General features: G+C 37.7%; 1 protein-coding gene, 1 long non-coding RNA gene and 1 pseudogene across 2 annotated transcripts; 1 reads left to right on the top strand and 2 right to left on the bottom strand.

The window, feature by feature from the left end:
• Nucleotides 1–3402: 3402 nt before the first annotated feature.
• LOC147273202 (bifunctional adenosine 5'-phosphosulfate phosphorylase/adenylylsulfatase HINT4-like) lies at nt 3403–7605 on the bottom strand (annotated as a pseudogene).
• A 1874-nt stretch (nt 7606–9479) lies between these two features.
• LOC147273201 (glutathione S-transferase F13-like) lies at nt 9480–10396 on the bottom strand. Its single transcript, XM_086227677.1, has 3 exons — nt 10250–10396; nt 10082–10130; nt 9480–9937 (listed from the first exon to the last, which is right to left on the bottom strand). The coding sequence occupies exons 1-3, from the start codon at nt 10394–10396 to the stop codon at nt 9480–9482; spliced, it is 654 nt and encodes a 217-aa protein (XP_086083803.1).
• Nucleotides 10397–14123: 3727 nt separating this feature from the next.
• LOC147273200 (uncharacterized) lies at nt 14124–16010 on the top strand. The gene is made up of 4 exons (XR_015119777.1): nt 14124–14248; nt 14339–14386; nt 15077–15128; nt 15899–16010. It is a non-coding gene; the product is annotated as an uncharacterized LOC147273200 (long non-coding RNA).
• Nucleotides 16011–22719: the final 6709 nt, after the last annotated feature.

Genomic DNA, 22719 nt, shown 5'->3' with positions numbered 1-22719 from the left:
CACAACATATTAAAGTTTGACAGCTAAAAAGGTTTGGCTAGTTACTTTCTCTCCATTGTTCTCCTAATGCATAAACTAAGAGCTTCTTGGGCCTTCCTTAGCCAGTTAACTTATATGTTCCCTAGTTCAAGCTAGGGCAGCTGTTACCCATGCAGGAGTCATTAAGTTTTATGAGAACGTCAAACATGCACAACATATAAGCTTTGACTATTTCCTTATAGAGGTCGCCCAACCCCACTACCAAGAATAATCCCTTATTCCCTTGTTACTTGTGGTTTAGTGTCTTTGACTATTTCACAGCTAAACCTAACAGATAAACTAGATGCAATTACCCTAAGGTGGCCAGTCAAAGGATGCAAACAACTAGTGACGGGGGTTCTAATAGATAGTGGAAATTTAATACGCGCAAACATCAAACTAACAGACCAAGAGACGGATAAACGATTTGTTAAAGCATACGAATCCATTAATCAACCTACGACTAACATGCAAGATAAAATAACTAACCTACATAATTAAATAAAATAAATAAAGACAAAACAGCAACAAGTAAATAAAATCCCAATTCATGCTTGCAAAAGGAAATCAGAAACACAAAGTTAATGAATTTAAAGGCTTACACTAATTGAAATTAGAAATACAAAATTAAAGGCACAACTAAACAACTAAACTAGATTGCATAAATTAAATTGCATAAACATAAACAACTAACTAAAATCAGAACCAAAGCTACAACTAATGGAATTTAGAGACTTAATTAAATAAATTCAGAGTCACAAGATAATTAATTCAGCAACATAAACTAACACGAAATCAGAAAACTAGAAGAAAAATCAAAGAAACCAAGTGAGAGGGCTGCGGCAAGGCAAGAGAGAAGGCAACCTCCACAAGCAATTGGCTCACGGCTGGGGTGAGCTAGGGCTTGCGGCAATGGGGTCCTCCTTCCTTGCTTCCACGCCTCTCCTCTCTCTCTCACCCTTCGGCTATTCCTCACAAAAATAAAGGCTGAACTAAAAACCTAAAACAGAAAAATAAAACTAGGGGAAGAGAAGGGAATTTCGGCTGGAGTGTGTAGGTGCAAAAAGTCCCTCTAGGGTTCTGAATGAAGGGGGTTTATATAGAAGAGCATTCCTTGAGAGGCAAGGAGGATAAAGCTTGCGGCTGCTAGGGTTTCCCTTTCCTAGTTGCTTGCGGCTTCAGCTAGTGCTAGCTGAACTAGGGCCTTGCGTGTTGGGCTTCTTCCTTTGGGCTTAAGTGGCTCACGCCTAGCCTAGCTAGGGTCCCTCCATTGAGCATGGGCTGGTAGTCTTGGGCTTTGGGCTTGCATCTTGGGCTTCCATGTTGGGCTTCAGTTGCTTGCACAAGATGGGCTAGGGTTTCACTCCATGGGCTTCCATCTTGGGCTTGCGCATGGCCCCTTGTCTTCTAGGGTTTGCATGGCATGCATGCGCATGCATGGGCTGCCATCTTCCTCCTTGCGCATGGCCTTTGGGCTGCTAGGGTTTGGGCCCATGCATGTGCATGCATGGCCCACTTGGTTCGGCATCCCTAGGGCCCATGGGCCCTCCACTTTTGACTTCCCATTTTGCCCCTCATTTCCATTTGAATTCAAATTCATTTCTTCCCTGCATTCATTTCCATGGATGTCCACCACCTTCTGGAAGCTTCTGGAATCTTGAAAAACATTTCCTGGTGCAACTAGGATTCCTTGAAAATGAGAGATTCCTTATCCATTTCGACTTCTCGTAATGACCATATTGCCCCTGGGGTCTCCTAGTGTCACTAGGACTCCTTTCCCTAGTTGGGTTAGGTTTCCTAGTTCAACCAGGATTTCCTGTTCGAATCAGGATTTCACATTTCTGGCTCCGCAATGATGGTTATGGACTTGATGTTTCCTAGTGTGACTAGGAATCCTCATTCGACTAAGATTTCTGCACTTTTCCTGTTTTGACCAGGATTTCACTCGTTTTCCTAGTTTGACCAGGAAATGTCCCAAAATGGCTCCATTTGCTTCTTTTTCTCATTTCTGCTTCATTTGACCTGAAAACACAAAAACAAGACAAGAAACACAAAATAGCGAGTTCTAACACTCTAGGTTAAGGAATTAGTATCATAAAGTGATGCAAAATGCACACTCATCAACGGCCAAGAATTATTTATGCTAAGGCCAATAATACAGTAGTTTCAGCCGAGCATCTGCAATGGCCCAAGCAGAGGAACGAAGATAAAAGGCTTGTTTAATTCCTTAACCCTTCGGTTGATTAAGCCAAAGCTCAAGGAATTTAGGGGGGGGGGGGGGGGCAATGTTTATACCCTCACAAAATGGGTCATGGCGTACCACTACTAGGAAGTACCCCATTAGAGATCAGTGGAACACTGATGTCTATTAGATTTGCGACCGATAAGGGCAGACGTGATATCTAATGTACCCTATTTTCAATATCGGTTTTTACCCGATGTTTATAAAAACTTAGACATCCTATTTGTTGAATTTCCGATATTGTTAATACATAATATATATCGAATTTTCAAGTTTCCGTTATCTATATGAATGGATTCCGATATGTAATGTACTTTCAATATCATTAGTTTTTTAAAAACTGACATTAAAGTGTATATTATATATCGGTTTGGTTATATTTTTCGATATTGTAAACTCAGCAAAAGCTATGTTTGGTAAGTTGTTACATCACTTTTTTTATCAAAGCGATATTTAATATTGTTAACACATCAGAGTTTTAAATAAAACCGATATATCTATATAGATTAGATATCTGTTTGTCCGTTGTTTCAGATATTATAAGTCTTTTAAATATCATTTTTGAGCTACCATGTGATATAAAAATTATATTAGATATCGCTATTATTTTGTTTTTCGATGTATATGCCTGTATAAATATCAGATTTAAGACATTAGATATCAGTGTTGAACGGATATTGTAAATGTTTTTTAATTAAAAAAAAACAAAATTAAAATGGATTGTTAGATATCAGTTTTTCCTGTCAAATATTTGATATCAAAATTCGAACATGCACCATCCAATTTGTGCAATTTAAATGCTTCCATCAATTTCATCCAACATTCTCATACAATATTTCCAACATCCAATTTCCAGAGAAATTGTAGAGAGGGAATCTTAGCATTTCTCATGTGCATCACTTACACTTACAGTAATTTAATATAAAGCACCACAAAACTGAAACAGAAGCATCAATAGAGAATAAAAATATTTATACTTGTATTAGAATTTGAAGCAATACATATTCTAAGGGTAAGCAAACCATGATATATGATTCACCATAACGATTAACATGACATATGCTTTTTTCTGTTTTACATAGTTTACCCACTAACTAGGGAAAGCCAATGTATCATGTTTCACTACTAATTTATAACTCAAATCACACTTTTGAAGTAATTGGTGAGAGAGGCTTTATCTTCTCCAGCAACTTTTCAGCTTCAAGAAATCCAAATGATCCCACAGACATATATTTTATATATTTCCATCTGTTCAAGTGTAATTAGGTATGTCACTTCAATGAACAAGTTGAGGTAAGAGAAACCTCAGGCATATCGTAAACCCCAAAATAGCTTACCTGAGTATGTAGGGTAGTGCCAAACAATGAAGGTGCAAATGGTTAACAGAATTAAATGGAGGCTGATGAAAGCCAAATCTGTCAAAAGGACATAATAACATCACACTCAAAAGTCTTTCATAACCAAATTCATCTGCAGAACCTTAGTTCAAAGTAAGTAAAAACCAAGTAATGATTATTTTGACCTAATTGTTTTTCAGATGAATACTGCATGCATGCCTACTCTAATTCAAGTTCATTTATTCAATTTTTTGTGTGTAATCATTTTAGGTTCACAAGTATAAGTGGATATATAGGAATCAAAATCTGCTGAATACCTCATGTATTGATCTTCTACTTCCTAGGTCTCTTCAAATCATTACAGAAAGACATCTTCCATAGAAGATGTAAAGGACAAATTGGTCAATGTATAGCCCAAATTACAGAAATTATGAACATTCACATTCTTAACCAGCCCATCTTTGCATTAAGCAATATGGGTGACATGTTAGTAGGACAGACAGAATATAAATATTGAAACTAATCTAGTGTTTTTTATTCTTTGACAGTCAACAATCCAGTGTTCACCACCAAGGCACAATTTCACATCCATCGTTTCCATGGTACATAATAAGCATTCAAATGGCTTAAAGAAACAAGAGGGACGGGCTATGAAGCAAATGTTGGTGCAATCGGTGCCACAAGAATTCAAGAATAGTAGCATAATAACTGAATCAAGTTGTAATACAAATTTACATAATTTCCAGCAGAGGCAACGCTAGAGGAAACAACCTAAGAGAACAGCTTCTGACAATCAATCTAACTGTGCACAATTGCACACCCAAAAATCAATCTAATTGTGCATAATTACATATCAGAAAATAATACAAAGATAAAAGCTTTCAAGAACAGGGCAATACCTGTACTGATGGCATTGAGGTGCATCTCGTTGTAATAGAGTTTTCCCCACTTCTAACATGTGACATACTGAACAACAATGAAAAACAATGGGGTGTAAGATTAATACATATAATGATGAAAAAACAAAGAAAAAAGTCCCACATTGGTTGAACCATGAATCATTTAAGCTTGAGCAACATTTAGATTACCCAAAGAGTAGTCTTAAGTTGTTCTTTGAAGATCCTTCACAGTTGGGATGTGATCCACAGGAATAACCAAGTAATGCCTACAAGAATCAAGATTGTTATTTTAAATTGAAAATGGTGACACTGATGAATGGGATTGGGGGGAGTCATTCAATACCTTGCAGCAGCGGGTCTGATATATATATCAATATTAAATTAAAATGTATATTTAACTAACCTAAAATCAACCTAAAATCAATATTAAATTATCCACCTATTTCCCTTTAACATCTTACAAAACCTAAAATCAATATTAAATTAAAATGTATACTTAACTAACAATTACTGCAAGAATCCGAATTAAATACCTTATGAAGGAAAATTAGCTATATTTAACTACTAATGAAGGAAAGAAACATCTCCAATCACACAAAGTACTAACATTATAACAAATTTGAACCATTGTAAATTTGTATAGATTATTAAGAAAGGAGAATAGGAAAAAAGAAAGAAGCATCAACTGACAATGACTGCAAGCATCCATACAATGATAAAAACATGAAGTTCTTAACTAACAATTACTGCAAGCATCCGAATTAAATACCTTATGAAGGAAAATCAGCTATATTTAACTACTTAATGAAGGAAAGAAACATCTCCAATCACACAAAGTACTAACATTATAACGAATTTGAACAAGTGTAAATTTCAGTAACTACAGTAAACAACTTTAGTTTACAGTAACTACTGTTGTTTATCCCATCCAAATAAACAATAGTAACTACTTGGTTCAAGTATAAGAAACTCTTTACCAATAAAAACAAATTAAGCACAATGGCTAATTTCAGTCAATCCCCATCCATAGGTACATGTTATAGCATAATAGTTCTCCAACGTAAATACTAAAAAGAACCAACAAAAACCTAGTACTCATAAAGTTCCCCCCCTCCCCCCAAAAGAAATAGAGACGATTATCAAACTTGTTATAGCAATAGTTTACTGCAATATCATATTCAAAAGCTAGCCTAGACAAAACCCCGTCTTAGCAAACTCAACCACTAAACCAATAAGACCAAGTGAATCAGTTGTCTATTACTAGTTTTTATAAAAGTTGCAGAAAAGTAGTAAACGTCTAAAAACTTAAATAAATCCAAAAAAAGAAATAGCTAATAAAGCTCAAAGAAGCAACAAACTATTTCTCTTCTATATGGGTGTCTCGGTTTCAAGTATTGGATACTCTAAATTGAAGCCTAGACATAGTCTTGAAATTAAATAGTATGTTCTTGAAGAGCATTTGTTATTTATATACAAAATAGCTAAAATCCATTCACAAAAATAGCACAAACAAGCAGGGAAAACAATGAGCAACGTACTTTAAAGAAAGTAAATTTCCTTATAATTAGTATTAATTCATGGGTTAAAAGATTATATAGAAATAAGTTAAGTACTTTAAAGAAAGTAACTTTCCTTATAATTAGTATTAATTCATGGGTTAAAAGATTATATTGAAAATAATAGCAGAAATAGCTTTGTCCTCGTAAGAAATCCTACTCTCAACCAAACTGTAAAAGCTAATAGCTGACAGTCAGCTACCCTAGTGTTTTAAAATGACAAAATTACGCTAAACACCACAGAAAACCAATCTTATTCAAGCATTTTCTTAATTGCAGATCAGCAAATCAGTGTTACAGAGAAGCAAAGCCATCATCTCCTGTTTAGCCTGCCTATAAAGAATCTACCAATAAAAAAGATAGAGAAAGTATTCAACACAAGAAGTAAAGGATATTGACAATGCTGAAAAGGATGGGAAAGCCACAGCTGGATAGAATATTTTCTGTTTTCATATGTATCTGAAGAATGTACATATTCAATTTCTCATCCCAATCAATTCTGCTGATACATATTCCCTTTCCAAACTAAACTTTTGAAGGAACTTAAGGCCAAAAAAAAAAAAGATCATTAGAAGGAGCTTGAAGAAAACAAAAAGGTCAGGGTAAGAAGCTGAAATAGGAGGTACTCCATCCTTGCAGATCATACCTCAGATCAGAGGAATCCTGCCTAAAAGAGAGACATATCTGGGAGTGGTCCATACACAGTCTTCCAAGACAGTGGAATAAGCCACTTATCATTATTGTTGCCTGCACAAAGCCATTAAAAAAGATAAGCATACCTCTAACACGAAAGCATTAAGCAAATCATGGTTCAAGGAAGTAAAATAGATCTAATGGAAACAATTCTTAGGGATCAGCAAAGAGTTAATCAGGATCGTGAATCGCATTTCCTGTCCCTGCCCTGTGAAGAATATGGTTATGCCCTCATCCTCACCACATCCCACCCTGCCACCTGTTTTTTTTTTTTTTCTCCTTTTTCAACATTGGCTAAATGTCTAGAACTTTTGTTAAATAAATATTATCCTAAATGCTCCCAAAACAATGTTAAGCTATGAAGTTGATTTTAAAATATGTGAATTTAGAATAATAATTGATATATTGGATGCCAAATCTATTCCTTTTTAAGAAAAAAAATCCCAAATACAGAACAATATTAATCCAACCAAAGAAATAAATAACTTTTATTAGAATATTCAAATATACATGGTGTGAATGCACAAGGAAATTGGATCATTGCCGACCTTGAAGTACACACACACACACACATACAGTGATATATATATATATATAGGCCGGTACCTTGTTAAGCCATCCTTTAGAATGAATCCTTGAAATTGATCTCTTAGCCTAGGACCACATAAGACACCAGACATCTGCTCACCTAAGGAACCAAAGAATAAAATTAGAGGGAAGTGCGAGAGAAAGAAATAAGATATTCAATACAAAAAAAAAAAAAAAAAAAAAAAAACCTAAATAGATACAAGAGCGAGAGAGAGTACCTGAGAGAGCTCTCGAAGAACAGAGTCGGAGTTGGATGGGTGTTACACAAAAAGCTAGACGATGGATACTAGACGGTGGGTGTTGGACGATGGGTGATAGATCTCGTCGTTGATCATTGGTCCCGAGGTCTCGTCGTTGCCTTCCATCGGAGAGAGAAAGTGAAACCCTAGAATTTGGGGGTTTTACAATTTTGGATGAGTGAATCGTGTTTAGGAGGAAGAGAAAAGAGAGAGACATAGAGATTGAGAGATCGAAGGAGAGTTTGGTCGATCTGAGTTTGGTCTCAGTGAGCGAGGGTGAGAGAGAAGGAGCTGAGTTTGGTCTGATGGAGTCTGAGTGAATGTGTCTGCGAGTGAAGAGTTGTCAAGCCTTTAGGAATTTTTGAGAAGCAGGATCGATGAGGTAGAGACCTCATGGATTCTGGTCTGGGGGAATTTGAAGCAAAATCACAGCAACGGCGAGGGCTGCGGGTGAGAGAGAGAGAGAGAGAGAGAGCTCGGGGTGAGAGGGAGTGTTTGAGAGGGGGGGGGGTATCGGGTCTAACTTAAGTCAAAACATTTAAGTTGTCAAAAAAATTTGTATATTTGATTTTTAGCTGAATTAATTAATATCAGTTCATGGATTAGATATCGATTATCATAGAATTTTAATTTCTACCCAAAAATTTAGATATCGAATTTGTAAACTTGGTGATATATAAATGTGTTTAGACATCATTTTTAGAAAACTAAAAATCCAACTGATATAAAAAAATTTGACAATATCGATTTTTTTAAAACCGATATATTTTTAGTGATATCTATTGGGGTACTTCCTAGTAGTGTATACGTGAATAATTATTGGGTTTACATTGGTGTCCTTACTCTTCAACTCATTTCCAGCTCATTCTTAGTTCATGGACAGTTGTCCATCACTAAAGTGAAAACCATCTTGGCCAAACATGTAGCTGCATCTTATTGAAAGCGCGCCTTGGGGGCAAAGTAATTGGACCACTATAGAAGGGAGCTCACAAGGCAATTTCAACGCTCTCTCCAACACACACAACCCCAAAAACTCACAACAATGTGAATCTCCCAGCAAGTTCTATGCTCCCAATTCAGCCCAGTGGCTTTTATTTCTCCAAGCTCTCTTTATTTTTATTTGCATAGTCTTTCCTTATGCTTATGCAATTTCTTTGTATTTTGGGTTTTTCAAGAACACCTCTTGTTCTTTGAATTTATTTTAGTGTTATTTCCCATTAGGCTTTCTTCTAAATTCATATTGATCTTTTATTTTACATTTTGGTTGTTCAAAGTCTTAGTCGATCTAGGCAAGAAAAGAATCTAGCTAGATAGACTTTTCCCGTTCCTTTCCTATCGCTTAATCATTAGTTAGAAGTAAGATATTTAATTAATTTGGTGCATTAAATTGTATTTTTATTTTCACATAAAGTATTATCTTTTTTTTAATCGGCTATTTCAAGCCGATTAGTGTGGCACATCCACATTCACGCCGAAGGTCAGAAACCTTACCTTGCCATCACTTATAGCGAGGTGTGTTATGGTTGATCTCAGCCGTCCACGAGGCCAAGGCATTTTTTGGCCATAACATATAGTTCCGCCCATGATTGGTCAAGAGGAAAATGTTACACAAGGGCATATATGCATATGGATGTGCTATCCCATTTTTTAGCATGCGTTTGAACTTAAGCTACTGCTGTACTTAGTTTAGCCAACTTACCCAAGTCATTCTCCTACTGCCATATATATATATATATATATATATAGTCTTTATTTCTCTACTTAGTTCTTCCTAGCTCTTTATTGTCAAACTCAAATATGTGAATCCTTTTGTGATTAGTTTGCTAGAGAATTCAACTAGAGATGGTGACCATTTATTATTATCATTAATTGCATGTTCTTATTCAACATTCAATTCCAACATACATTCACTTCTGACCCAAGGCCATACCCTCAGCCACCTTCTTGAAAGCAGGTCTAGAAGAAATGTCCTCCCACCAAGCCTTAACATGAGGACGCTCATTCACTAGTGAAGCCCATGGAGTCTTCATGAAATAGTAAGTGTATGGAAGATGATGAAGATCAGCAAGGCTATAGAAATCACCAGCCAAGTACTTGGTGCTGCTCAGCTTCACCTCATACGCATCCAGAACTTTCCCAAGCTTCTCCAAGTTAGCGTCAATTAGTGCTTGATCTGGTGTTTTTCCGTAGATTGGTGCCACGAGATGTTGATAGATAATGGCAGAGATTACAGGGTGGAAATCTTGAGATTCCACCTCTGACCACACCTTCACCAATGCAGTTTCTTTGAGGTTTTGATGCCTAAGCAGATCAACACCATTTTCCTTGAATTTCACGGCCACATATGTTGCAATTGCTCTGGACTCTGTCATTCAATAAACAAATCCAATTATATATATACATAGTGGTGTAGGTGAGACTCACTATTTGTAGCGGCTTCAACTCTTTGTGTTAATTTTTTTTTTTTTTTTTATGTGATGAACAATTCAAAAATGAAAAATGAAATTACCAAAAAGAGTGAGATCACCATCTTCTAGCACCGGAATCTGGCCAAAGGGCTGCAATATATATTAACAACACCAAAAGAAAACCAAATCAGAAAGGGGTACGTATTTGGAAAAATTTTATTTTGTGGGATTAAATAATTATTAAAGAAAAGAATATGTATGGATCTTACATTTTTGGTGAGGAAAGGTGGCTGCTTGTGTTCTCCAGCAGAAAGGTTAACAGGAACGAACTCAAAATCCAAGTCCTTTTCATGGAGACTGATTAGGACACGAGCTGTACATGTTGAGAAGGACAGGCCATGCAACTTGAGTGCCATTTTTGTGAGATGAAGAGATGAGAAAGATATGAAAGAGTGGATGACTCCTTAATATCTTTATATATACAATTAAAATGTTAATCAATTGATATTCGGTAGAGAGTTAGTAAAAAGTGAAAATGGTGCAGATTTGGATTAATTGCGCGGATCTGCATAATAACACAAAATCTTCTCTCCCAGATTTCATCATAAATATTAGTAAAGAAAACATGAAATCAAACTATAACTTCATCAAAAACATGAATTTAATTCTCCATTTTTATCTACCTTCCTCATTCTTCTCATGCCACGTGGATCCTACTTACTCTCAAAATTTTCTTTCTAAAATTTCATTTTCCAGCATGATCCATTAGCAGAGACTTACTATGATCAGAGTCATGTAAAGCCCACTGTCAGCTAACAACAAGGATTGTGATTATTTATTTCTGCACGATTCTCTCTTTGCAGGTGCCGCTGTACGTTGCATGAAAATCAACTTTCCCATGCTGAAGCCACGAATTCTAAATAGGATGGCCACAAAAGAAGGCACATATTATCTATAGATAAATCTTGTATGGGGCGTGCCCCAGTTCTCTATTATCTATTAATAAAAGTACTGTATCAAAATATATTATATGTCAAAGCGCATTATATATATATATATATTCAATTCTTTTGTAGTGTGAACAATATGAACTTGTATATCCAGTCAAGTGTACAACGTAGATCAAACAAAAATTCCCAAAAAAGAAAAAAGGATGTTCACAAATACAGATAGACTAGAGTTAAAAGTAATTAACTAGAAATTCAAAATGAAATTCTAATACATTAATAATGGAAAGGAGTTGCAATAAGGAACTTCTAGAACAATGGAACCCCTTACTTCAACTACCACGTACTACTTCTGATGGTTAAAATTATAGCATATGATTTCTAGTTTTAAATATTAATTAGTATTCCTTTAGAAATTAGGCTTTATTAGGCTTAAAAGAAGACAATGATTTCAAGTTCTACAGAAATTCTCGCATCAGTATCGAGGTCATGAGAATTTGGTCTGTTAGGAATTGATCATACAAACGCATTGAATAATAAAATTCATATGATCGTCATCGGATTGATAAATGATGCAATAAAACATGAATTAAAAATGATGCAAGGATTCATATATACCTTGTTAGATCTCTTGTTTGAAAGCCAATTAAGGTGTGTGAATCCAAATGCCGGCCTTTCTCCAGTTGATTATTTTAGTCACCCAAGTGTATGACCTCTAATTAGTCCATGCTAGAAGGAGGTGGAAAGATGAACTCACTAGAGGAAGAACTCAATGAAAGAACGTAAAATGATATTTGCTGGGCTTGTTATGTTAATTAACTGAACATCTGCCTTATATAGAGTGAGTAGGAAACTTTTTCCTCTACGTAGTGGCTGGCCTTGTGTTAAGGGTTGCTTTTATATGCCGCAATGCTTGCTTGCCCAAGGTCATTAGTCAAGCCTTGGCCGCTTGCTTGTGTGCAAGGGTATTTTAGTAATTAGCAAATTATGTATTTTTAGGGAATTATGTATTATGACTCCTCAAACATTTTGATATTCCTTAACGTAATCTTCAACTTGGCTCAGAATGCTCTTTACAGAGGGGTAACTTGTGAGACCCAAAATTTTCCAAATTTATTTTGGAATTTTTCTTTAATTTCTAGAATTTTTCTAGAAATTGTTGGGCGGAAAATCATATTTTTCACCTTAAGCTTTAATTGTTTGACCAACTTTGACTAGAGTTTTGACCCAAGTTAGACCTTTAAAAGGTGGTACTTTTTCTCACGAACCCAACGGAGCAAGTCTCGTATTATTCCGAGTCCGGGAGATTATTTTATGAATTTCTCAAAATTTTTTTTTCTTAAAAGCGTTTTATCTTAGTTTGTGGAGCTTGAAATTTTCGAAATTTTTCTAAAGGGCAAATTGGTAATTTGACCTCATAGTTAATTAGTACTAGTCGATACGAGTCCGTAGTATTTTTCGGGGTATTTTTCTGAGTCCCGAGCTATTTTTAATTAATTTTTGGATTAAGATACCTGGGAAGGATATACGTGCCTGAAGTCCCGAATTTGCGAGACGAAGTACTACATGAAACTCATTTTTCTACCTACACCATCCATCCAGGTAGCACTAAGATGTATCACGATCTTCGACGACAATACTGGTGGAAGGGCATGAAAAAAGAAATAGCGACTTATGTTGCAAAGTGCCTCACGTGCCAACAGGTGAAAGCAGAACACCAAAAACCAGCAGGGATGCTCCAACCACTACCTGTAGCTGAATGGAAATGGGATAACATCACAATGGACTTCGTGACGGGGCTACCGCGATCGTCAAAGGGACGAGATGCTGTATGGGTTATTGTAGATCGTTTAACCAAATCTGCTCATTTTCTACCCGTAAAAACCACTGATTCCACCGAAACATTGGGAAAGCTATACATTAGGGAGATAGTAAGACTACACGGAATCCCAATTTCGATCGTTTCAGACAGAGATTCTAAATTCACTTCTCGATTATGGGGAAGTTTACAGCATGCACTTGGAACGAAACAGAACCTCAGCAGCGCTTTTCATCCCCAAACGGACGGACAGTCTGAGAGAACTATCCAAATTTTGGAAGACATGTTGAGGGCATGCATACTAGATTTTCAAGGAAATTGGGAAGACCACCTACCATTAGCAGAATTTGCCTATAACAACAGCTACCAGTCTAGCATAGGAATGGCACCCTATGAAGCACTCTATGGAAGACCTTGTAGATCGCCTTTGTGTTGGGCTGAAGTGGGAGAAGATATTTTGTTAGGACCAGACTTGGTCCAAGAAGCCACAGAGAAGATAAAGATCATCAGACAACGCTTGCTTACTGCTCAAAGTCGGCAAAAGAATTATGCAGACCGACGAAGAAGGCCACTAGAATACAACGTGGGCGATCATGTTTTTCTCAAAGTCTCGCCACGACGCGGAGTTAAGAGGTTTGGGAAATCTGGGAAACTTGCTCCAAGATTTATCGGACCGTTTGAAATTCTCGAACGGATTGGAGAGGTAGCATATCGATTAGCATTACCTCCTCAACTCTCTAGTATCCATAATGTTTTTCATATATCTATGCTTCGGAAGTATGAACCAGATCCAGCACACGTTTTGGACTGGGGAGAACTCAACGTTGATGAGCAAGTATCTTTTGAAGATCGACCAATTCAGATACTCGATCACAAAGAACAAGTTTTGCGCACAAAAACCATTCCATTAGTCAAGGTTTTGTGGCAACATGGGAATGTAGAAGAAGCTACATGGGAATTAGAATCTGACATGCGCAAAAAATATCCAGAGATTTTTGACACAGGTACGTCTAAATTTCGAGGACGAAATTTTTTTTTTAGGTGGGTAGATTGTAATGTCCAAAAAAAAAAAAATATATATATATATTAATAATAATAATAATAATATTTATTGGGCTTTAAATTTGGGTTAAACTTTTAAGTTTGGGCTTTAGCCCAATTGTTTTACAAGAAATGAAAAGCCCAACTAAAAAAAAAAAAAAAAAAAGAAACTAAATGGATTTGAAGATAATAACCAACGCCATCAGCTTATCTAAATAATCATTAGATACATCCCTCTTAACTAAAGATGCTTGCCAATTAGACTATAAGAATAGTCTTGAGCAACAAAAAGAGCAGCACAAAGAAAACTGAACAGAGGAGACAAAGAAGAAACCCGAGAGAAAAAGAGAAAGAGAGAGAGAGAGAGAGAGAGAAAGAGAGAGAGAGAGAGAGAGAGAGAGAGAGAGAGAGAGAGTGAACTAGAAAGAGTTAGAGAAGGAGAGGTTAGAAACTCTATAAAGGTTAGAAATTGAAATTTTTATCTTAAAAGTTTTTCTTTAAATTTTCCATAAACTAACCTCTCTTAGTCTCTGTGTTTTTCTTTACTGTAGGAACTCACAGCTTTTAGCCTCTCTAGAACTCAAGGGGGGTATAAAAAGGTGAGCTTAAGGAACCCATGGAAACATGGGTGTCCTTAACAAATTTTTTCAAAACTTGTTGTTTTATAATTTTATTTACATGCCTTTCTTTTATGTTGTAAAACTAAAATTTGATTGTAGATAGTCTTATTATAGCCTTAGAAACATGTTTTGCGGTTTGGAATTGAAGGAAAATGAAAAACAAAGAAATATGAAAAATCTGGAAATTTTTCCAGAAAATTCGCATGTTTGTATGGCCTCCTTTCGAGCCTTATAACTTGAGTTTTAACAGTCCGTTTTTCATGTTCTTTATATGGTTGTAAAGAGGTGATGCAGAGCTTTAAAACACGTATAAGTTTGCTCAATTTGGTGAACGTTTGATAGGTCAAAAGTCGAGTAAAAAATGAGATAAAAAAACTGGAAATCTGGAAAAAAACAGGGGCTGTTTAAAGTGACGATGAACAGTGCCCGGCCAGCCACCCCACTCGCACCGCCAGCGCGTGGTGGCGCGTGCAGCTATTTCCAGCGACCTTTTTCGCCCAATTTTCACCCTCCTAACTCTATTTTTTGATACGAGTCCAATGGTATAAGTTTCGCGTCAATCCGACACCTCTAAGTTAGAGTGTGAGTTACACTCTCCTTAAAAAGAGAGTGAAATAAATTTAAATCTAATTAAGTTATATCTAAACTATATTTTTTTTAAACTTTTAGACCCGAACACATAGGAACGGACCAAGAAGGAACTCGAGCTCAAGAGATTAAGGTAGGGTCTCTATTTCCCCAATGATTGGACTATATTACAATTAATCCTTGTGTCATGTTGTGTGATTTATTTTCATTTTCTTGTGATATTTATCTTTATTATTTGTGATGTTATTTCTTCATTAAATGTATCAAGTGCGTTATATTTGTAAATAAACTTTTATTATTAATCTTGTGTGTGCACTGTGAAATTCATAAGTCTGTGATATACTCAAATTGCGTAAGGTTGAATTATTATGCATGTACAATTTAATTTCTCTATACATGCATTAATGTTTATCTTTACATGCATAATCATAAGTGCATGAGGAAAGTGTGATTGTGAACAAGGTTAAGAAAATGATTAATTGAGACACCAAGAAGAGAGGGAGATGAACTTGGTGGTCTCGTGATTTATTAGAGACACCATGGAGAAAGGGAGATGTACCTGGTGATCTCATGATTTGTGGAAGAATTATTGAAGAAAAAGTGGAATTAATTATATTCAAAATATTTGGGCTTAAGGGACGGATGGGTGTTGGCTCATACTTGGGACATTCGGGGCCACAGTGGAAGGATGCACGGTATGGGACGTGTAGGCCTGTTTGTCTTGGGTATGTGTCAACGGGAATGGTTAAAGAGTGAGTACACACATTCGCATTGCATATAATTGAAATCATTATCTGTGTTTATTTTCTTTTACTGAGACATTGATTAAATGTGATAACTGGCCATGAGGGATAAATATACCCTACTGAGCCTTAAAAGCTCACACCCTAATAAATCATGCAGGTGACGGAAATATGACCAATGATGTGGAATACCCAAGGGAAATTTAGAGAATTTGCTGGAGTACTATGTTTTGTTTGTTTAACAATACATTGTAATATATAAGAAGATGAACATCTAATATGGTATTCTTGGAATAGTATTTTGCTAAATAAAGTCTATTTTTCATTTTCACTTTACTTAGTCTCTTCAATTATTTTATATGATTTTATTTTATTTTTATTTTATTCTCACGTCTTAATTGTAGAAAATTTTTTATAAATCTGCGATTAGGACGTAAGTCACGCTTCACTCCTAGATATTAGATTTTAATCAGGATTGGGGCGTGACAAGTTGGTATCAGAGCTTATAGGTTTGAGAAATGGGACAAATTGAGTAGGATTATATTTCATCTACGATTTTAAAAGGTAAAAGAAATAATATATGTATGTATATGATTGATTTTTGTTTGCTGTTTGTATTCAATATTTATTTGTTTATGTTCTACTAACCCTATGGACAAATTAATTATGTTGACAGTATGGATGTAATTGAAGGAATGGATAGATGGGGGGGTTATCGCATCGGTCCTGAGGGGATAGCTCCTCTTAACCAAGCGGTATATGATGAAGCGGTCAATCAGGATGCTCGTAACTTTTTGATTAATGAGATTAGAGATATCTTGATTTTGTTTCCTCACCTTGCACCGGCATCTCAAAGGGAGATGGTTCGACACAGTGTAAGAGGACAGGCTCGGGCTTTAGTTGGGGCATTAGAGTTGGCTATGGATGATGAGATTTATGAGATTTCCCGTGAGATAGCAGTAGCACAAAATTTACATGCAGAACAACAGGTTATGGAAGCAATACCTATAGCAGCAGTGGCACCTGTGACAGAGATTTCTACAGAGTTAGCTTGTGGCGAGCCCCACACACCCCCACCACCAGTCACAGATGATAGTTCTGACGACGAGTAGGATAGAGTGCACTAAAAAAATTACTTAAAGATGACCATATTTAGGGGGGTTGATTTTGGCAACTGGAAATATTTTGGTGGAAATATTTTGGGGAATGTTTTGGAAATATTTTTGACTTAGACACTAGGAAAAGGAAAATGGAGGGTAGGAGTTGTAAAAGATGACAAAGTTAAAAAAAAAAAAAAAACCTAGAATTCTAACTATAATATTAAATGGTTGTTTACTCTTTTTATGGTATGGTTATAGATTATATATGTATTTGCGGTAAATAAGTTTGGAAATTATTTTATATTTGTAGAAATGCTAACTAGCATTAACTCTTATTCTAAAAAGATGGCTGGAGAAGCAGAGGATGCGAACCACGTGTTGAATGGAAACGATGGAGTAATCGCCGCTATTCAAGACATGGCAAATGCGATTCGTGAAAGCAATCGAGGACGTCACGAAGAAGATGAAGTGGAACGAGTCATGCGAATTCAAGCAGAATTTCGAAAATCTCGACCCCCTGTCTTTAAAGGTATACCAGATCCAATAGTAGCAGAAGAATGGTTACGTCAAATCAGAAGAAGTATGATGAATCAGAGGGTACCAGAAGGACTACGAGTAACTATTGCCAGTTCTTATCTTGAGGGACAGGCATATCATTGGTGGGAATCAGTTCAAGGGATGCAAGACACAGAAAATATGACTTGGCAAGAGTTTGAGAGGATCTTCCTTGAAAAATATTTTCCTGGAGTTGTACGAGAAGCAAAAGCACGTGAATTCATGTACCTTCTCCAAAGGGAAATGACTGTGGTCCAGTATCAAGCCAAATTTGAAGAACTATCACGTTTTGCGCTTTACATGATACCTGATGATGCTACAAAAGCAAAAAGGTTCGAGGAAGGTCTTCGACCTGCAATCAAAGAAAAAGTGGATATCCTCAAATTAACTCGTTATGCAGATGTCGTAGATCGAGCACTTATAGCTGAACGAAGTACTCCAGAGGTAAGGAAAAATTGGATTCATAAGAATGCAAGTGGAGGACCAAGCAGCAAGCGCCCAAGGTTTGGACCTTCTCAACTTCCGTCACCAAGATCAAATGTGGTGAACCGAGACTCAATAATTTGCTATCACTGCCGGCAAGCTGGGCATTCCCAACGATTCTGTCCACAATTGCAGACATATCAGGCTCCTCACGCACCTCAATTCCAATACCGTACTCCGTACCCGCCACAACAGAACCAATGGAGGCCACCGATGGTACAACAGCCACCACGTCCCGGAAGACAACCCACTCAAATAAGACCTAAACCTCCACCCGGTATAAAACGTTCTGAACAACCTGCCCAGGAAAGAGTGTATGCTATGGGAGCAAAGGCGGAGTCAACAGAACCAGAGATGGTGGAAGGTACATTCCTAGTATTTAATTCTTGGGCTAAAATATTGTTTGACTCTGGCGCTACACATTCTTTCATCTCAAAGTCATTTGCATCCATCCTTGAGTTAGAATCTGAATTCATGAATTTTCCACTGAAAGTTGGGTCTCCGTTAGGAGGTGCTAGAAAAATTGATAGAATATGTAAAAATTGCATGATAGAAATAGCGGGTCATAAAGTATATTTTGATTTGATGATAATGGACATGTCGGAGTACGATATCATCCTCGGAATGGATTGGCTCACACAATACCAAGTTGTTCTCGACTGTAGAAGAAAAATGGTAACGGTAAGTACATCGGATGGACAAACATTTAAATTTTACGGGGATAGGGAAACTCACCATCCTAGATTAACTGTTAACTTAAAAGAGGATGACTTTAGGAGCTTAATCGCTAACCTCAAGATCGAAAAAGAAGATGGACCGCAGATTGAATTCATCCCAGTGGTGCGAGCATACGAAGATGTATTTCCAGATGATTTGCCCGGATTACCCCCGAAAAGAGAAATAGAGTTCACCATAGAAGTTTATCCAGGCACATCACCTATCTCTATACCTCCACATCGAATGGCACCGGCAGAGCTTAAGGAGCTGAAGACTCAACTTCAGGAATTGCAAGAAAAAGGGTTCATTCGTCCCAGCACATCACCATGGGGTGCACCAGCTCTTTTCGTGAAGAAGAAAGACGGATCTCTCAGGATGTGTATCGACTACCGCCAGCTGAATAGAGTCACAATAAAGAACAAATACCCGCTGCCTCGGATCGATGATTTATTTGATCAACTAAGAGGATCTTGTTTCTTTTCTAAGATAGACCTTCGATCTGGATACCACCAGCTTCGTATCAAGGAGGAAGATGTACCAAAGACAGCCTTTCGAACTCGATACGGGCATTACGAATTCTTGGTGATGCCATTCGGCTTAACGAACGCACCAGCAGCTTTCATGGATATGATGAACCGAATTTTTCGACCTTACCTGGATCGGTTCGTGATCGTATTCATCGATGACATCCTCGTCTATTCCTCATCTAAAGAAGAGCATGAACAACACTTGCATTACGTCTTACAAACGCTGAGAGAACACAAGTTATATGCCAAGTTTAGCAAATGTGAGTTTTGGCTAACAGAGGTAAAATTTTTAGGGCATGTGATTTCTAAAGAAGGTATATCAGTAGATTCTTCCAAAGTTGATGCAGGGTTGAAATGGAATCAACCAAAAAATGTCACTGAAATACGGAGTTTCCTTGGGCTAGCCGGCTACTACAGAAGATTCATAAAAGATTTCTCCCGACTCGCTGCCCCAATGACAAAGTTGACACGTAAGGGGGCAAAGTTCGAATGGAACGAGGAGTGCGAGAATTCATTCCAGGAACTAAAAAAGCGATTAACCACTGCTCCAGTACTAATCATTCCTGAGCGAGGTATAGGCTATGTAGTCTACACTGATGCTTCTTTACAAGGATTAGGAGGTGTCTTAATGCAATCTGACAAGGTCATAGCCTATACTTCTCGACAACTAAAGTCACATGAAAAGAATTATCCTGCACACGATTGGAGCTTGTAGCAATTATTCATGCTTTGAAGGTATGGCGATATTACTTATATGGCGAACGTTTTGAACTCTATTCCGATCACAAAAGTTTGAAGTACCTTTTCTCGCAAAAGGAGCTTAACTTGAGACAACGAAGATGGATGGAGTATTTAGAAGACTATGATTTTGGACTACATTATCACCCAGGAAAAGCTAACGTAGTCGCAGATGCATTGAGTAGAAAATCTCAAGGAACGGTGGGAAGCTTACGGATTCAGAAGTGGAAGGTTGTAGAAGCCATTCGTGAATATAATCTATACGTTGACGCCAATAACAATGATGCTTAACTTTGCAACTTAATTGCTCAACCCAGCTTAAAGGAAAAAGTCATTGAAAAGCAACAAGAAGATGCATTCTGCAAATCCATACGTGAAAAGCTCGCTGCAGAAGATGAAAATAAAGGATGGACCGTTCCAAAAGACGGTGGATTAAGATACCTGGGAAGGATATACGTGCCTGAAGTCCCGAATTTGCGAGACGAAGTACTACATGAAACTCATTTTTCTACCTACACCATCCATCCAGGTAGCACTAAGATGTATCACGATCTTCGACGACAATACTGGTGGAAGGGCATGAAAAAAGAAATAGCGACTTATGTTGCAAAGTGCCTCACGTGCCAACAGGTGAAAGCAGAACACCAAAAACCAGCAGGGATGCTCCAACCACTACCTGTAGCTGAATGGAAATGGGATAACATCACAATGGACTTCGTGACGGGGCTACCGCGATCGTCAAAGGGACGAGATGCTGTATGGGTTATTGTAGATCGTTTAACCAAATCTGCTCATTTTCTACCCGTAAAAACCACTGATTCCACCGAAACATTGGGAAAGCTATACATTAGGGAGATAGTAAGACTACACGGAATCCCAATTTCGATCGTTTCAGACAGAGATTCTAAATTCACTTCTCGATTATGGGGAAGTTTACAGCATGCACTTGGAACGAAACTGAACCTCAGCAGCGCTTTTCATCCCCAAACGGACGGACAGTCTGAGAGAACTATCCAAATTTTGGAAGACATGTTGAGGGCATGCATACTAGATTTTCAAGGAAATTGGGAAGACCACCTACCATTAGCAGAATTTGCCTATAACAACAGCTACCAGTCTAGCATAGGGATGGCACCCTATGAAGCACTCTATGGAAGACCTTGTAGATCGCCTTTGTGTTGGGCTGAAGTGGGAGAAGATATTTTGTTAGGACCAGACTTGGTCCAAGAAGCCACAGAGAAGATAAAGATCATCAGACAACGCTTGCTTACTGCTCAAAGTCGGCAAAAGAATTATGCAGACCGACGAAGAAGGCCACTAGAATACAACGTGGGCGATCATGTTTTTCTCAAAGTCTCGCCACGACGCGGAGTTAAGAGGTTTGGGAAATCTGGGAAACTTGCTCCAAGATTTATCGGACCGTTTGAAATTCTCGAACGGATTGGAGAGGTAGCATATCGATTAGCATTACCTCCTCAACTCTCTAGTATCCATAATGTTTTTGTAACGACCCGACCCAAATTTCACTGGAAATTTAAAAAATTTTATTTAACCTTGGTTTTAAGAGGATTTCAAGGAGGTTCAGTTTTTGCAACCTTGGAAAATTTTTGTGTTTACTTTGGGAGTTTTTTTGAGAAATGAAATGTTTAGGATTTATTTTGAAATTTTCATTTTAAATTAGACTTGACCCCAAAGTTGACTTTCAAAATTAGTGGGCTTTCGTCTTTGACTTTGAGCACGTTGGATAGGTCTTGAGTCCACGAGTTCGTAGACACGAAGCACGTGTAAAACGGAGTTACGGTTTCTATTTTACAGACGAACAAAGCTTAGGGGCATTTTAGACTTTTGCGTTCTAGGGACTTCTAGAAAGATCCATTTTTTTTTAATTTTGATTTTAATTTTAAATATATCTCTCTCTCTCTTTGGGGGACACACACGCACACCCCCCCCCGACTTCTCCTTTCTCTCTCTGGCCGATCATCTTCTCCGACAAGGACTTCCTCGCCGGCGACCGGAGGCGGCGAGACCTCTACCTAGCTACTCGCCGTCCTTCACTCTTCTTCCCGACGTCTCTCCTCCCTAGAAACCCAGTAGAAAACCCGAAACCAGAGCCAACTCGATTTGGGACTTCGGCGGCGATCCGCCGATCCCGGCGGAGTTGGGATGCCGGAGAGCAACCAGTCGCTCCTGCTCGACATTCTGAGCAAGGTGGTACCCTCCTTTCACTCCGACGACCACCCACGAGAGAGAAACGATGAGTGCAGCCGCCGGTTTCCTTCTCATTTTCCGGCGACTCCAGCGGCCGATTGCCACAATCCAGGTATCAATCTCGACTTTCTCTCTCTCCCCTACGTATTGGTTGAGTTGGATTGGCCCAAAGGTGTTTGGAATTGAAAAACCCAACTCAGCCACTCATGGCCACAACGAGCCTCGCCGAGTGTGGTGGCTGGTTTGGGCTCCCTTCAATCAATTTATGTCTCCTTTTAGTCTTTTAAGCTTATTGAAGTTGGAATTAAGTTGATACTTTGTTCTTGGGGATGAATTTCAGTTTGAGCCATCATCTACAGCGGCGGTGTTGTTGAATTTCGGCCCCTCTGCGAGTCCACAGCCCCGGTTTGGAGTTTTAGGTGAGCTTAATTGGATTATTTGGTGCTGTGAGATAGTTTATGGATGTGAAATCTAAGTTGGATGATGCTTGGTGTTGAATAGGTTCGGCCAGCCACCAAGTATGGTGGCTAGCTCCATTTTTGATTTCTTATGTGGGTTGAGTTTTGTATTAATTTGATTGGTTTGGAAATTTGAAAAGCAAAAACTAGACATCGGATAGGTCGTAAGGATAATTGGAAATTTCATGTGCATCT

Source organism: Dryas octopetala, chromosome 9, assembly GCF_963921425.1.
Source record: "Dryas octopetala chromosome 9, drDryOcto1.1, whole genome shotgun sequence".
Taxonomy (NCBI): domain Eukaryota; kingdom Viridiplantae; phylum Streptophyta; class Magnoliopsida; order Rosales; family Rosaceae; genus Dryas; species Dryas octopetala.
This window is presented reverse-complemented; position numbering and strand designations above follow the sequence as displayed.

What these genes read in the sequence shown, in the direction of transcription:
- LOC147273201 (XM_086227677.1), bottom strand. Translation starts at nt 10,396, where the DNA reads ATGGCACTCAAGTTGCATGGCCTGTCCTTCTCAACATGTACAGCTCGT. An exon ending in CACCTTTCCTCACCAAAAAT is followed by an intron (nt 10,131 to 10,249) that starts GTAAGATCCATA and finishes TATATATTGCAG; the next exon opens with CCCTTTGGCCAGATTCCGGT. An exon ending in TGGTGATCTCACTCTTTTTG is followed by an intron (nt 9,938 to 10,081) that starts GTAATTTCATTT and finishes ATTGAATGACAG; the next exon opens with AGTCCAGAGCAATTGCAACA.